The following is an 18676-nucleotide window of genomic DNA, read 5'->3' on the forward strand; positions in this document are numbered from 1 at the left end:
TAACCTTCAGCTCTCCTGAACTGTGTGGGGAATTGCTATGGTGAGGGAAAATAATTATTGAACATTCCAAATCAGGGGGGAACATCTGGGGTAAAATAACTTGGCACACTAGATTTAAAAAAAAATAGAAATAAACAAATAAATAAATAAAAAAGACTAAAGATTATTACAGCTAAATGCAGCCTTTCCAGAAAACAAAACACAACATGTTGGCATTCATGATTTATACCAAGTGTATTATATCAATCTGGCTGCAGTGACTGCTGACTCAGAACTCTCCTGACAACCTCATAAATCTCTCTGTTTAACAGTGCCAGTACCCCGCTGCCACAAATGGAATCCTTAAACCATTAACTTTCTATTGTAGTCATCATTGAGATGAGGTCCAGGTTTTATAAAAAAGGTCAAAGCTTGTGGAGAAGGCCAAGTCCAGGTTTCAATTCTCTGTGTAAGCACTGAACAAATAAGCAGACATGTTACACTGAATGATTACGAAATGAAAGACATGTTCTTTATGTACTTTGTTTTCCAGATCTCAAGGTTTAGACTAATTTCAATAAAATTGACAGACACAAACACACACACACACACACACACATATATATATATATATATATATATATATATATATATATATATATATATATATATATATATATATATATATATATATATATATATAGTATCTACAACAGTGGTACAAATTGATAGAATTGCAAGCAGAAGCAGAAACAATCTGGCAGCACATTCTGATGGTTGGCACTGACTAGACACATACCAAACCCAGATTACACCGTGTAACAATTTTTATTTTTTTTTGGTTCCTGGGTAGTAAGTGTTATTTCCTAATTGCTTATGCCTCAAAAGTATAGAAAATGGCTATTATTCCCCACAAACTTTGCTTTTGTGACCAGGACAGTGATACTTTGAAATTTACCTATTTTCCAGAACATTCCAGATAGATTCAGTGCTGAGTAAACTTGGAGTAACTTCTAGAACTTTCCAGTAATATAAATAGTAGTATAAATACAGGGGCCTTAAGCCCACCAGTTCAGTTTAGTTCCAGCTGCCTAAGTGGATACATATCTGCATTTTTCTGAGATGGCATCAAGGTCATAGGAGACTTCAAAATGGTGGCATTCCTGATGGGTCTCCAAGGCGGTTTTACCAAGTTTCCCTGCTATCTTTGCCTTTGGGACAGCAGGGACACCAAGGCGCACTACCACAGGCGGGACTGGCCACAGCGGACCGAGTTCTCTGTGGGGAGGAACAACGTCAAGTGGGAGCCACTGGTGGACCCCCAGAAGGTGCTGATGCCACCACTGCACATCAAATTGGGCCTTATGAAACAATTTGTCAGAGCTCTAGATAAGGAGTCGGCAGCCTTCAAGTACCTTCAAGAATTCTTCCCTAAGCTGTCTGAGGCAAAGGTCAAAGCTGGTGTCTTCGTCGGACCACAGATAAAGAAGATCCTGGAGTGCAATGAATTCCCCAAGAAGCTCACTAGTAAGGAGAAAGCGGCTTGGAACAGCTTTGTCGCAGTGGTTCGGGGCTTCCTGGGCAATCACAAGGCCGAAAACTATGTGGAGCTGGTTGAGACTCTGGTGAAGAACTACGGCACAATGGGCTGTAGGATGTCCCTCAAAGTCCATATCCTTGATGCTCATCTTGATAAATTCAAGGAGAACATGGGAGCGTACTCGGAGGAGCAAGGCGAGCGCTTCCACCAGGATATACTGGACTTTGAAAGCCGCTACCAAGGACAGTATAACGAGAACATGATGGGAGACTACATTTGGGGGCTGATTCGTGAAAGTGATTTACAGTATAATCGTAAATCTCGAAAAACTACTCACTTCTAAATCTTTTGTAGTCATTTTTGTATGACTTTAGTATAAATACATGTTAATTTGGATTCAAATGTTGTTTTTTTCTGACTTTATGTGAACGAAAAGACACAAATTCGCCCGTTTTCTCATTGGAAATAGGTAAATTTCAAAATATCACTGTCTGGTCACAAAAGCAAAGTTTGTGGGGAATAATAGCCATTTTCTATACTTCTGAGGCATAAGCAATTAGGAAATAACACTTACTACCCAGGAACAAAAATTGTGTTAGATAGTGTTATTTTCTTCTCAATTTACAGCAGATCATCAATGGCTTTCATTTAGTAGATTAATGAGAAATCTACAGAAAGAGAAGTGTAAAATGACAAAAGGATGTGCAGTCGTTTGTTAGACTTAGTGCCTGCTTCCCAAATCAAGCACATTAAAAACAGTTGAGAAATGAATGTTTATTGACTTACCTTTCCTGCCTGGTTGCACCTTCTCTGTTTACACATTGATAATGAGGAGGTAAATCTTAATGAAGATGAACCAACAAAGTGATCCCTATTAATTATGAAGTGGGTGGTCTCTCTCTCTACAGATTACATTTTCCCCTATTACACACCAGCCCTTGACTGCACAAAGACTAATAATCAGTGTTCTTAGCCCTTTGGGACAATGTTTCCTTGCATTTGCAGGCTCCAAACGATAGACATACCTCGTTTCCATGAGCACGGATTGACCGCCAATCCAGATTGTCCCGCAATCCTCCTGAGTTTTCGATTGATGGTGGCGGTTCATTCTCAGCAAGCTTTGCGGCTAAGGGCACATTCATTTGTTTACAAAATTGAAAGGATGGCCGCTATTGCTTCGCTTATGATAATCCTAACAATTCTTTGGAGCTTTTCGTTACTAAAAAATGGTGAGTGTTGATAAGTACATCCACCCATCCCACTTTAACCCTGTGACAGAGAGTGAATGAATCTGACTCAACAATCTCCCTCTTGACATGTGAGGGAGCTGTACAACAGGAACTGTGCACCTCGCACTGAATAGTTGGGCAGTTCATTCCAGGGGCAGTCGGAAGCCAGCCATTCAGGAAAGGGGCGGAGTCATGGTACCAGGAGTCACCGCCCTTGTACAGTGAGCGACGTCTCAGTCATGAATTGGAGGAAACGTGACTGAAATAGCTATCGGAGGGGGCGGGGCTTAGGGTACTTTAGGGGGACGTGACGCCGTAATCGGTTCCTTTGTTGTGGTTAATGGGAGGAAACAAGGACTATGGAAACGTGAGTGGAGTGTTTAATTTATTGATGAACTGTCTGTATTTGTCTTTGTCAGACATCTAATATGAAGCCAGGAGCTGCAGCATGAAGACAGCGCTAAGCCCGGACCGCACCTGTAAATATACAGCACCACTGCTGAGAGCACTGCACCTGCACAAAGAGCACACACAGTCTGGAGACGTGTTTTTGTGTCTGTGTTGCGTTTGTCTTATTATTTCGGGACTGCAACCCCTTTTGTCATATGCTGGCAATACCAATTGTTGGGTAGAGCCAGCCTTATTATTTGACGGTCTCAAACCGAGGAAAGTACACAATTAAAGTGCTTTTTGAACCGTAACTTTGCGTCTGCACACCTGAGCACTGCAAACCCTCGTTCACAAACCCACATTGAGAAAGGGTCAGAAAAAATCAACATTGAAAAAATGTTATTAACATAGAAATGCAGTATCAGGAGCAACAGGGTTTTCAACCTGGGTTGAGTGGTGCATGGAAACAAGGTATTATACACAGGCATATAATACTGTGATCGACATGGTTAAGTTAATTTGCATAATAGTAGCCTACTTCATGACGTGCCTACTTAATTTCCAAAAAGCTTGTAATAAAGCTGACATGTACTGTATTATAATCTCTTGTACTCACATCAAATGCATTCTAAATACATATGTTCCATAATGCCTCCTGAATTAAACATAATACTGCAATCTACAAAATCCAGTACAAGATACAGAATTGTACCTTTCGGTGATGATGGCTTTACAGTCTGTGATTTCAGCTTTTCTACAACCATTAGCAGAGTTGATCACTTAGGAAATTCAAGAAGACTGAGCTGCAGTAACTCTACTGAGCACTAATCTTTTTGGCTTGTTCAATATGGCAGAATCACAGCCATTCTAAAAAGTGAACCATGATTTTACTAAAAGATTTTCACTATGTCACAGTGGTATTGTATTTTTAACATGATACAAGCAAAATACCCTGTTGTTTGTACAATAGTAAGATAATGTCATGGTAAGGTAGTATTGTCCTTTTGACTAAAGCACCATAATAAACGTTTTACTGTCTATTAAAAGTATGGTGTGATGGTCATTTTCACACCTTTGTAGTGCTAATGTGCCATCTTAGATGAACTTCCATGGCACTTACATTACAATACATTTTGGAGAACCAAAAAAAATTTAAAATATAAATGGTCAAAACATTTTACATGTGCAAAAGAAGACAAGTTAGAATAAAGGGATAAGACATAGTAAGATGTGATATCTACAAAAGAGGCCAAGTTATAAACATACTGTACTGTTTTCATTATGTTCCAAAATCCCTATCTAGCCATCATACTTATGGTATAACTTGCCAGTACATTTTTATATTTCATATATTTCATACAGCCCATGACCTCTAATGAATACTATAGTGTATTGTTAGCAAAGGCCATTAGCTTTTAAAAATGGATTCATTTTCACTGCTAGAGAACACAGTGATCTTTTTTTTGCTACAGGACTTGTTCTCTTCTACCATTTTATATTCAACTTTAAAACTCCAGAAAGCATACACTGAACATGTCAAACCTTTCTGAGTGGTAGCTTTGTTTACCAAAAGAAAACAATGTATAGTTTTATATACAGTACGAGAATCCCGTTTTCTAATATAGCTTAGGACTTACTGTATAACTTTCATTGTGGTGGCATTTAAAAGATTCTTATCAACTGGTGAGGTTAACTGTGTCGTCTAGAGCAAGCAGAGAACATGAACATAAGAAAGCATGCATTTCAATCAGTGAGGACAAATGTAACCAGGATCAACTGACATTCCCTTTATGAAAATGATAGCCAGAGTGATTGCCTTGGCTGTGATCTTGAAGAAAATGTTCCTTTTTTGTTAATGCAGTATTTAGTAATATTAACATTTATGAAACCATTTTTGATTGCAGTTTTTCATTATATTCAGAAACATGAACTATTGTTCTAATACATACGTCCTGTCTTTTATAATATAGAGCTTATTTACAATATATATGGGACCTGTGATTTGAAACGTGGCTTCATTAACTTTAGCGCTGCTGTGAAGAATATAGATTTGTATGAAACATGTTTTTTTTTTTTAAAAAACATAGGCCTACACCTCATATTCCATAATTAAGTCCATGGTGTTTTAAATTTGAATATGCCCTTATTATTTTGCTGCCAGTCTTTGGAATATCTGCATATATGTTTCAAACCAGACACAGAAATGATGCACTTAAAGATATGAAATTATCCAGACTATAAGCTTTACAGAAGGTCAATAACATCTGTAGAACCAACTGCTACTTTTTTTCTTGAAACTTTATTAGTCACGCAAGTCGTTTCAAGGACACTGGGATTCTTCTGCCCCAGGAAACCAGCAACTCTGAAGCCGAACAGGAACACTGGCCGAATGAATTTTTGTTACAAAAGGTCATTCAAAACCAAGATGGAGCTGTAAGGGGATCGGGATTTGTAAACATGAAGTAAAAGTGTTGCGTAGAATAAGCACATACAGTATGAAGTAACTGTTTCTAACATACTATATATATGGCTAGAAGTTACAACAGATGTGGCAGAAAAATGGTTTATGACCATTATGTAATTTGATCAAGAGAATCATAAAATAAAGCTGTTTACCAAATGTGTGCTCCATGTCGTAGATACGGTCACACACTGAAAAAATATTAATGTGAAACAGTTCATTTTTACTGGAATTATGTTGAGTTTTTTTTTAAATGATGAGTTAAGAGCTGTTTTAAATTATGATCTGTTTATTTGCATAGCACTCTCAATGTAATGCAGTCACTGAGTACAGCATCTATATACCCTCTGTCTATTGTAATTACACTGTCTGCACCTACTGAAATACAGCCTTTAGCTATTGCCTTGAATGTTTGCAATAAACCCTATTCCCAGATGTGGAAAAAGTATTCAAAACGTGTTACTTGAGTAAAAGTACTGTTGGAAAAAAATGTAATTAAGTAAAAGTCAAAGTATCCTTCTAGAAAACTACTTGAGTAAAAGTAGAAAAGTATCATATCTTAAAAGTACTAAAAGTAAATATCTTAAGAGGTAAACGCTTAGCAACAAAAACTAGTTCTTCATAAAATCAGGATAAAACTATTAGAAAAACGTAATTTTTTAATTTTGTTTAACGTATCCATATTCTAATAGCATTTGAGCCCTCAGGAGCCTTCTCGCCTTCGGCTTGGGCATGTAAGTACACGAAGCGGGCATTACCACACGATTAAGCCCGCTCCTTCGGGCTCAGATTCTTAATTTAAATCTCAAATCAGGAATTCAAATTTTAGTCACAAACTTTATCCATAAATAAAAAACAATTCATGAAATAATTATAAGATCAAATGTTAAAAATGCAAAATCCTGTTTTGAAACTGCTCGTAGATTCCTGTTACTCTTCTAAAGTTAAAAAAAAACCTTGTGTTTGTTGATTGGTTATTTAAAAAATCAAAACGGTCTCTGGTTGGGCATCAACATGCTATGTCATCATCAAAGCAAGCAGACACTGCGTATGCGGCTCCGCTTTACCCAATCAAAATCCTGGCTAGCGCAAGAGTCAGTGTGCTGAAAGAACAAGATGCTTCTGGGAAATGTAGTGCAGTAAAAAGTACAATATTTTCTAAACAAACATACTTGATTAAAAGTACAAGTATCCCAACAATAAAGTACTTAAGTACAGATCCCGAAAACAAAGTATTTCTACTTTGTTACTTTCCACCCCTGCCTCTTCCCAAAGAGAATGGGCTGTAAAATTCAGAGGCCTATCATGTTCATTACAAAATTGCTTTAGGGGTGCAGCAAAATAATGGTCCGGAATATATTTTCAGACAATAATATATGGTTGCTGGCCACTGTTGAATCCTGGCTGAATCACATCTCTTCGATGTCTGGTCAGCTACTTTTACTGCTAGATCATGCAGTAGTAAGTTGTGACTTAGATAAAATAACTGAGTTATTGTTTGTGTTATGTTTGTTTATATGAATATTTCTTTTCTAAATTGTCCACTCCAGGGAAATTAGCAGTCAGCTACACTGGTTGGAGTTTGATTGCAAGCAGGTCCAAATGGAATAGGTCACACCAAGGTCATGATGAAAGTCTAATCCCCCATTTTCTGCTGTCACATTACTGTGCCAGTCAACTGTTTGTCAACATGTGATTGAAAGACCTGCCAATTAAGCAAAGTGGTGGTTCTGGCAGGGAACTCACTTTAACCCTAGATCAAATCACGTAAACATCAAGCTTATTTTAGGAGCTTCCAATACCTGATTAAATCGTCAATCAAATAGCTAATATCTTAATTGTCCCTCGATAAACAAAACATCCAATGATCGTCAATCCATTACGTACCTGCTGTGCACCAGCTATCCCGCTACCTGGAAAGGCAAGGCCAAAAGCCAAAGAACATACTGATAAATATGTATAATGTTGTCTAGTCTGTTTTAATAAATAATCTATTGCATGAGTTTCCTAACTGAACATGAGTTCTTATCAATATTCTGTTCAGGGCATGCATCACTCTACACAAAGTGATATGGTAACTTCAGAACTTTTAGACTTCATTGATCATTATTTGTACTACTTTTCACACTAACAGTTGGCTCTATCACGCATGTGAAAAATTTTATGCCAAGAAAACCTGTTTAGAATTATCGCTGCACTATAACAATCACCACCTTATTTACTGTACAATATGGCAGTAAATGGTAGTATTTTTTAGAAGCAGCAACAGAATAATAGAATACAGTAGTGGCTGCCATATCTATTTGTATCCTTCACAGGTCAAAGTGAAGGATACTAACAGTTGGCCAAGGAGTTTGTTCTACAATAAAAAAACATTTTGGCACCGGGTTGACTCTTAAGGGTAAGCTTCAACATCACATGGCATTTTAATGCAGTGCTTGCATTATTATTTTTTCTTTGTGTAATATGGTTTGTTTTTTGTTCACAAAAAACATAAAATACACCCTAACTAAAGAGCCGTTATGTGTTATTACACACGTACAGTATTTCTGACAGGATGTTAATGCTCCAATAAAATCTGGGTTATTAGAGAGAATTTTGTATTGGTGAAGGTTTTAAAGAATGTAATGACCAAATAAACATTACAGTATCAGAGTGGCTAAAGAGCCAGAAGTCAATCTGCCCAAGGCTTTTTATTTTTATTTTATCACATCTCATTAGATTCCTGCATTTCATTAAACACGCTCTTAACTTTAGTGTCACTGGAACACTTTAGAATTATACACACTAATAGAATTTTAAGTCCATGAATGATTTTGATGAGCTGTAACCTTGAGGAATTTCTGTTATTGTTTTCACTTGGCCACAATATGCACTTCTCTTACTGTAGCACAAGTGTATCTTTAGATGGCAACTGGGTAGTCATCTTCTATGCCAATCAAACCTTTGAATTGACCAATGACTGAAAAGGAATTGTACATACTGTAATCCACTGACAGTTTATTTTATATATGGCAGTCCGCTCACAGCCATGTGATCATACTTGAGTACGAGTCACACTGGATTGCACTGATGTACCCTGTACATATTATACGCACTGTAACATTTTCATTTAAAACAAATAAAAACAATGACTTGTTTGCTGCTCCAGGTATCCCGTTGCACCACTGGGGTTGGGACGTGTCAATGATAAACTTGATCTTTCTAGCACTGATTCATAAAACAGGTATAGGAAAGGAGGGGGAGGGGCTGTTGTCTTCTCTTCTGAGATACTGAAGGGTGGAAGTTGTCACAATCTAGAAGGCAATTGGACTGGTTTTGTGTGTAGCACTCTATTACAGCAGGTCAGTGTACTGTACACTCAAGTCATACATTTATGTATCTTGTGTGAGAGGTTATTGTGTTATCAGCATTCGGTTACAGTGCCCCTACAGCATGAACATGCTTTTGGAGTTGGATTTTACGCAATTTGTGATTATGTGTCCACTGCTGTCAGCTGTTGGTTTCTGGGATACTGATGTAAATAAGGCTTAGGTCTTAATTGGTCTATTTCTGATAAAAGAATAAAATAATAAATACAATTAATGAATCTTATTTACAGTAAGTTCAAAAGACTTTCCACAGATTGCTGGTATTATTGAACATGTTGCACATCAGGGCAACCCATTTACAAAAAGCTGAGCAATTAGTAATATTGTAATAATTGAAGGGCACAGGTGAGATTCATTAACTGGAGAAGAATTATCGCACACAAGGTATGTTTTCTTTTACTTCCCCAAAACTTTGTTTTCAATATAAATGTCATCATACAAAGTTCAACAGTTCGACATCAATTACCACCTGACCATCATTTATGTAGCATATGTTGAGCTCAAAGCCATAAAATATCCAACACAATTCAAATAGCAGGATGTAGAGTCAAATATAGACCAGAAAATAAATTGAGCTGGTTGCAACAGGGATTCATTATCACAACAGAGCACAGAGATAATATTGAGAACACAATTTTCCTTATCTCCATGTCAGCAAATACTGATATTTGAAATTCAGAAACTGAAATCTGCAAAATACTGGTAAACGTTTGTGCTTGCGATGCAAATGATCCTACAATAGCTATCACATCTTTTTTTTTTTATATATATGTGTATATTTTATCCATTCATTTTCTTTCTTTAAGGGAAAGGGGCAGAAGAGAGGTGCCACTAATCAAAGATTCACCAGCAGATTCTTCAGCTCAGGCAGCTCATGCAATCTGCTTCAGATCTAATTGGTTTCCTGGACATTAGTTTCAGGAAACTCCTTGGAAAAACAGAACATTTACCATAAACCCAAATTTCATTGAAGGACTTCACCAGATTGCGATATTTCGTAAAATTAGTTTCACATAATGTACTGGACATAGTGTAGTCGTTGATGTAATCAATCAGTACCCTGCCAGGATAATGTGTTGGATCGTTTCATTGCACTGGGCAATCACCCTGGATTGCACTAACCACCTACTGTATCTGTGGCTATCCCAGGACTCCTCCCTCCCCCACCCCCACCTCCACCCCCACCCCCACCCCCAGAAAACCCAGTGAAATTCAGAAGGATTCCCTGGTGCTGTAAAATGCTCTAAATAAATACAGCTGAGACTTACCTCGGTTGGTTATAGGTTGATCAAATCAACCCTTAATCCCTTACAGAAAAGCAATGAAAAAAATACAAAATTTGGATACCATAATACAATATTTCTGCAGAATAATTAGCCAAATATTACAGTATTACAAAAAATGGCAACTCTAAACTGCAGTTTGCACAGACTGCAATGAATTACCATTGTGTATTGCTGCATACCATTCATTGTGTTGATAGTGGCTACGTTTACAATCTTGTCATGCACTAAATTTGCTTTGGCTTGATAAACAGCACACTGTACCATACACTTTGTCACAGCGTGTGCACATATTTTTTAAAAATGATTTATGGTGGATGACAGGGTGAGTACATTTATATTAAATGTATTTAATTACAAGGAACAGACTTTCATTGAACTCCCAGTTTGCAGACCTTTTTTTTTTAAGGTAATTATGTGCTGATCTATCTTTACCTGTATTATTCTTTATAATATGAGAATGCTGCCAAATATTTATTTGATGTTTTATGAACAGAAACCAACCAGTGTCTTGAGGTGTAAGTGCCCAGACATAAAGCATTCTTAAAAGACAACAGGTGGTGCAGTGGTAAGAAAGTCCCTTTATAAACCTGTTGTTGAGGGTTCAATTCCAGTCTTGCTGTTCCTTTTAATACCAGATTAACAATGGCTTGTGTTTGAGGTATTTGAACCATGTACAGTACTATGGACTGGGCTATACCCTACAAAGTAGTTACATTATCACTGTACTAACATTGCAGCTTTACGGAATGGGCATAACGGTCCCTGCAATAGAAAACAAAGGGTGGTCTCCTTAGACTTAGTGTTACTTCTTTGTTTATGTCATGGATTCCTATACAATTACTGTCACTAGATGGCGCTTGAAGCAGATTATGTGCACTGTAGATTTAGCCTAATAATGTTTGGAAGATTGTTTTCAAGGACTTGAAAACCATGAAACCTAAACCACAAAGGAAGCCTATCAATAGCAGAATAAAAAAGACAAATATCACCCTGTTAGTAACCACCTTATTTATTTATTTGTTTTAACGAATGTTGCACATAAAATTACTAAACTGCAAAACATAATGTTCCGTGTTTAAGTCTCAAAAAACATAACCTTATCTTATCCTTCAAATATTATGTTCAAATGCATCTCTCTCTCTCTCTCTCTCTCTCTCTCTCTCTCTCTCTCTCTCTCTCTCTCTCTCTCTCTCTCTCTATATATATATATATATATATATATATACATGGAAAAAAAGGCATAATACCACAGTAGTGACGTCAAAAAGTGATAATTCCGCTAGAGACCATCACGTTCAATTCAGACACAAAATGTCTTGTTTTCAATCACTTGATAACACCCATAGTAAAGAAATGTTCATTAATGATCAACACATATATATATATATATATATATATATATATATATATATATATATATATATATATATATATATATATACAGACGTGCTCAAATTTGTTGGTACCCTTACAGCTCATTGAAATAATGCTTCATTCCTCCTGAAAAGTGATGAAATTAAAAGCTATTTTATCATGTATACTTGCATGCCTTTGGTATGTCATAGAATAAAGCAAATGAGCTGTGAAAAGAGATGAATTATTGCTTATTCTACAAAATATATTCTAAAATGGCATGGACACATTTGTTGGTACCCCTTAGAAAAGATAATAAATAATTGGATTATAGCGATATTTCAAACTAATTAGTTTCTTTAATTAGTATCACACATGTCTCCAATCTTGTAATTAATCATTCAGCCTATTTAAATGGAGAAAAGTAGTCACTGTGCTGTTTGGTACCATTGTGTGCACCACACTGAACATGGACCAGAGAAAGCAAAGGAAAGAGTTGTCTGAGGAGATCAGAAAGAAAATAATAGACAAGCATGGTAAAGGTAAAGGCTACAAGACCATCTCCAAGCAGCTTGATGTTCCTGTGACAACAGTTGCAAATATTATTAAGACGTTTAAGGTCCATGGAACTGTAGGCAACCTCCCTGGGCGCGGCCGCAAGAGGAAAATCGACCCCAGATTGAACAGAAGGATAGTGCGAATGGTAGAAAAAGAACCAAGGATAACTGCCAAAGAGATACAAGCTGAACTCCAAGGTGAAGGTACGTAAGTTTCTGATCGCACCATCCGTCACTTTTTGAGCGAAAATGGGCTCCTTGGAAGAAGACGCAGGAGGACTCCACTTTTGAAAGAAAAACATAAAAAAGCCAGACTGGAATTTGCTAAAATGCATATTGACAAGCCACAATCCTTCTGGGAGAATGTCCTTTGGACAGATGAGTCAAAACTGGAGCTTTTTGGCAAGTCACATCAGCTCTATGTTCACAGACGAAAAAATGAAGCTTTCAAAGAAAAGAACACCATACCTACAGTGAAACATGGAGGAGGCTCGGTTATGTTTTGGGGCTGCTTTGCTGCGCCTGGCACAGGCTGCCTTGAATCTGTGCAGGGCACAATGAAATCTCAAGACTATCAAGGCATTCTGGAGTGAAACGTACTGCCCAGTGTCAGAAAGCTCTGTCTCAGTCGCAGGTCATGGGTCCTCCAACAGGATAATGACCCAAAACACACAGCTAAAAGCACCCAAGAATGGATAAGAACAAAACATTGGACTATTCTGAAGTGGCCTTCTATGAGTCCTGATCTGAATCCTATCGAACATCTATGGAAAGAGCTGAAACTTGCAGTCTGGAGAAAGCACCCATCAAACCTGAGACAGCTGGAGCAGTTTGCTCAGGAAGAGTGGGCCAAACTACCTGTTAACAGGTGCAGAAGTCTCATTGAGAGCTACAGAAAACGTTTGATTGCAGTGATTGCCTCTAAAGGTTGTGCAACAAAATATTAGTTTAGCGGTCCCATCATTTTTGTCCATGCCATTTTCATTTGTTTTCTTATTTACAATATTATGTTGAATAAAAAATCAAAAGCAAAGTCTGATTTCTATTAAATATGGAATAAACAATGGCGGATGCCAATTACTTTTGTCAGTTTCAAGTTATTTCAGAGAAAATTGTGCATTCTTCGTTTTTTGTGGAGGGGTACCAACAAATTTGAGCACGTCTATATATACTGGTTTGCAGATGTATTCACCCCCTACCAATAATGTCACATTTTGTTAAATTACAAATAATTTATGCACAGTTTTTCAAACAAACTTTTTTTTATTCAAAGCTGTAATGGTTAAACTGAACACTGTTATATGAGGAGGTTAAATGTCAGCAAAACTTGCAAAGAAAATGTACAAAATGAAATTTACTGGTTGTATAAGTATTCAGCCCCTTAAGTCAGTACTTGTTAGAAGCACCTTTTGCAGCAATTACTGCTATGAGTCTTTTTGGATAGGTCTCTACTAGCTTTGCACAGTAGGATGGTGAAATTTTTGCCTATTCTTCATGGCAAAATTGCTACAGTTCTGATAAGCTTGTTGGGGATTGTCGATGGACTGCAATCTTCAAGTCTCGTCATACATTTTCAATTGGATTCAAGTCAAGACATTGACTGGGCCACTCAAGAACATTAATTCTCTTCTTGTGCAACCACTCCAGTGTGGCTTTGGCTTTGTGCTCCAGGTCATTGTCCTGCTGAAATGTGAATTTCCTCCCGTTTCAGAGTCTTGGCTGACAAACAGGTTTTCATCAAGCATTCGCCTGTACTTTGCACCATCCACTCTCCCCTTTATCCTGACAAGCTTCCCAGTCTCTGCTGAAGAGAAGCATCCCCATAACATGATGCTGCCACCACCATGCTTGACAGTTGGGATGGTGTTGACTGGGTGATGTGCAGTGTTGGGCTTGCGCCAGACGTAACGCTTGGAATTTAGGCAGAAAAGTTAAATTTTTGTCTCGTCTGACCACAAAACCTTTTTCCACATGTCTGCAGTATCATGCTTTTTCGCAAACTTCATACGTGCTTTAAGATGAGACTTTTTGAGTAATGGCTTCTTTCTTGCCACCCGTCCAAACAGGCCAGCTTTGTGTAGGGACCGGCTTATTGTTGATGTGTGAACACTGACTCCCATCTCAGACACAGAACTTTGCAGATCTCTCAAGGTCATTGCTGGCTTCAGAGTGACATCCCGAACCAGTTTCCTGCTTGCCCGGCTGCAGAGTTTGGGAGGACGACATGATCTGGGTAGTGTCTGGGTGGTATGATGCATCTTCCACTTCTTAATGATGAACTTCACTGTGCTGCGAGGGATAATCAGCGCCTTTGAAATTTTCTTGTACCCTTCTGCTCTGTGCCTCTCTACCACTTTATCCCTGACTTGTTTCGAAAGCTCCTTGGTCTTCACGGTTGCTTTGTTGGATCACTATGTGAGTTGCAGCTTGAAAGTCTTTATATACCCAAGGGAAATTATCTACAAGTTAAACCACTTTGAGTACACACAGGCTGAAACCATTTCACTAATTTTGTGACCTTTCAAACAAATCATTTGCACCTGAGCTGATTTAGGGCTGCAGTAGCAAAGGGGGTTTGAATACTTATGCAACTGAGATTAATCTGTTTTTACCTGTAAATCTTACTTATTTATATTCGATATGCATTTTTTTTTAACTTTATCAATGTGGAGTAGTTTGTGTAGATCTACAATTTGAAAGCGTCGTGGAGTACGCTTAGGTGCCAACAAAATGTGAAAACTTTGCAGGGGGGTGAAAACGTCTGCAAACCACTGTACATATATATATATATATATATATATATATATATATATATATATATATATATATATATATAATTGTACTTTACTTTAAAAAAATGACTTTGTGCATTTCCATACCTTCAAAAAAGATAATGTTTTGTGTGGATCATATTCAGGCATACAGGCTGTAGCGGAGGGGGAGAAACACCAGCTAACAGTCTGAATTTAAAAGGTTGCGTTTGTCTTCTATATGCAATATGATAAATCATTTACAAGACATGTAAGCCTTGAAAAGATCACAAATATTACTCTATAGAATATGTAGGAGTCTTAGCTATTCAGATTATTACACTGATGGTGTTTTTTTCACCCCCCCATATTGTTCTGTTAAACAATACAGATGTTATATTTGAGGCACAAGGGCTTAAGTATAAAATGTGTGTACACTGAATGTTTAGCTAGTTTTTAATACACCATGGCCAATGTCGCTTAGTCTCTGAACGTAATGTGCTATATGCAGTCCAACTGCACCCTCTGGTGTGTAAAAACACCAATCTCAATATTAAGAAAAAGACTTCCCAGTTTACTGACAGACCTTTGACTCAATGAAAATGTTCTAACAAAAATAAGTGGGTATGTTAATTATGTTTAGTCTTATTTGCAGGTTTTATCTATTATTACCCACGATTTCTACAGTGCGGTTTATCATTAAGTAACCTACAATTGTTTTATTAAATTAAATGTTCAGTGTGGAATAGTGGTTAGGGCTCTGGACTCTTGACTGGAGGGTCATGGGTTTAATCCCGGGTGGGGGACACTGCTACTGTACCCTTGAGCAAGGTATTTTACCTAGATTGCTCCAGTAAATACCCAACTGTATAAATGGGTAATTAAAAATAATGTGTAAAAAATAATGTAAATGTAAAAATAATGTGATATCTTGTAACAATTGTAAGTTGCCCTGGATAAGGGCATCTGCTAAGAAATAAATAATGATAATGTTGACACTTTATTTTAAAATGGTTTTACACTGGATGTTGTACAGCATTTTACATAAAAATAAACTTTTTATTTGTATTAGACATCGATAGATATCTCTACCTATCTACAGTATATTGGCCAAATGATATATATATTGAGATATATATATATATATATAGAGAGAGAGAGAGAGATAGATAGATAGATAGATAGATAGATAGATAGATAGATAGATAGATAGATAGATAGATAGATAGATAAAATTTGGCCAACAGGAAAACAAAAATTCAGTGGATAATTGTTGCTTGTTACAAGGTAATAATGGAACTCCCGAGGTAATAATTATTGCCGAGGAACAAGCCATAGCAATGCCATTATCAGTTTATCACTATTACACTATTATAGTTATTTATTTAACTTGAGGGCTGGAGCGACCATGGCAACAGCGAAGTTATTTGTGTCAGAAGAACTGTCTTTTATTCAATTTTCATTATACAACAATTGCACACTAAACTCACATTGTTTTCTTTGAAGATCAGCCATTATGTTATTATTTAATAATGGAATTCCAAATAAAGCACGGCTGACCTCCAAAGAAAAGAATGGGAGAGCAACGTCCACTTGTTATATAATTAAAACACAAGAAAGTCTCTTTAGTTCTATTCAATGTAACACTGAGAATGCTAATTACAATAATGGTCACACACAGTGGATAGTCTTTTATTTGACATGAACTAATCCAATGCTCAGATTTTATTATTACACTGCAATGGGGGCATGCACACCTAACCACCAAGTCAAGGCACAACAACCCCCGACACTGCTGGTCTATTACACTCATGTGTCAAAGGAAACAAAGGGCAGGGAAAAACGTACAATTGGTAAACTTGTTCAGCACATACATATATGAAACTTTTGTGAAATATACTCACCCCAGGGATCAATACTGTGAATTTTATCAATCATTTCGGACATATTTGCAACCACTTTGTTCCAAGAATTGTATTATTTAATATGAGGAGAAATTGAAATGCCAAACAAATAGTTTAATTTTATGGAAGATTCTTAAATGCAACAGTTACAGTACGGATTACTGTATACTAAGGACAGTGGTATCACAAGTACAATTGAACTGGGACTAGAATATTTAAACAAACATTTTGATAACAAAAGGGGTCTCATTTCATAAAGTATATTTGAGTTATGAAAGACTTTCATGAAGGGCATATGTTTAATCTACATACAATAATTTGTCTCACTTCTGTGCAAACTTCTGTATTGAAAATAAACAAAATGTGAGCCTGCCAGAATCAGGCTGTTTTAGTAATCGGTTACTGTATAAGTGCCTGTGGGTCCTGTAATCTATTCAATGTTAATGCAGCTGTCATGCAATCAATGGTGCCCCTTACATCATGCGAGACATGTAACCCCATACACAACTTTCATCCTTCAGTACAAGCTGACAACAAAGGTGCCCTCTGCAGTGAGATACAGTATGTGATCACAGATCGATGTTCTTCAAATATTCAGTCACCTGCCAACATGTTAGTATTGTGAGCCTGGGCCAACTGAACGCTTGTAATAACAGACTTTCACCATGTTCATCACAGCTGCAATTCAATGTTGTTACCTTTTTATTTGAAAACACCACCTTAAAATTGGGGAAAGGTTTTGTCCTGCAACATGAATCCCAAACGGTTAAAATTCACTGTGCTGAACAAGAATGTGCATAAGAACACATACTGAGAAATGAAATATTGGTATATGTCTATATTAATAAACCCTTTGCATATCAAAAGCCTAACATTCTTAAATGTATTCCATTCTGATAAAATAGGCACCCTTTCCTTTAGAATTATGCAAATATACTTCTGCAAAAATAATAATCTGTACTATTTAATCAACTACAATCCTGCATGTGCAGTGCCAGTCATTTCCGCACTTGACACACAGTAAATATCAACACATTTTTGCATGACATATTACTAAACATTAGAACAATCAATGTTGCTATGTGAAGTTCCATTATCACATTGGACTATATGTAAAGTAAAATAGTGAAATGCACAAAAGGTTTTTAAATAATACATTACATAGTATTAACTCCAACAATAAAACAATAAAATATGGACAAATACAACCTCCACGGATGCTGTCTACAAGCTAAGCATACAGCTATGTGAAGGTTTTCAACGATGAGATGGTTACATGTGTTTTTGTCCATTGGTACAATTGTGTAGTAGATAATACATGTTTTACCAAAACACAATCCTACTGCTTAAATATCACCAGCATAAAGCCAGATTTACAAAATAGCCCACAGCATGACTTTGCATTAGCAACAGAAAAAAATAGTACTGTATTTATTTTTAATGCCATTTACAGACTGCCTTATTCAGTTTACAAACCTTTTGTGCCCTAATATGAGAAATCACATATAGCAGTGCATTAGAAATACCAGAGAACAGCTTAATATACAATACTGTCAATATATATTGATTAGACTTGTCTCCCCTTTATTAGGTTATTTGTATGTAATTAAAAAAAAAGGCTTAGCATATGGAAACACTTTAATTCAAAGTCTCAATGTAGTTTGCAGGAAGCATCCCAGATTTACCAGTTCTCTGCACAGTACCATACATCCAGCCTTGATCAATGGATTGCACATTCATAATAATGTCTCCATCCCTGAAGGAAACTTCATCGTGGTCCTGTGCTGCATAGTCATAGATTGCGCGGTAGGTCCTCTGTTAAAAAAAAAAGTTGTTTTTTTTTCAATACATGAGCC

The 18676-nt window shown here is 36.8% G+C and overlaps 1 protein-coding gene across 8 annotated transcripts in view; it reads right to left on the minus strand.

Moving 5' to 3' along the window:
* Nucleotides 1-15903: 15903 nt before the first annotated feature.
* The window catches only part of LOC117399528 (LIM zinc-binding domain-containing Nebulette-like), a 94030-nt gene continuing 91257 nt past the window's right edge, over nt 15904-18676 (minus strand). For all 8 annotated transcript variants that reach the window (XM_033998784.3, XM_033998785.3, XM_033998780.3 and 5 more), the window contains one exon: nt 15904-18635. In XM_033998784.3, the coding sequence (XP_033854675.1) occupies nt 18459-18635 (177 nt within the window). In that variant the 3' untranslated portion in view covers nt 15904-18458. The remainder of the gene's footprint in view (nt 18636-18676) is intronic.

The sequence above is a fragment of the Acipenser ruthenus genome, chromosome 4, assembly GCF_902713425.1.
Source record: "Acipenser ruthenus chromosome 4, fAciRut3.2 maternal haplotype, whole genome shotgun sequence".
Taxonomy (NCBI): domain Eukaryota; kingdom Metazoa; phylum Chordata; class Actinopteri; order Acipenseriformes; family Acipenseridae; genus Acipenser; species Acipenser ruthenus.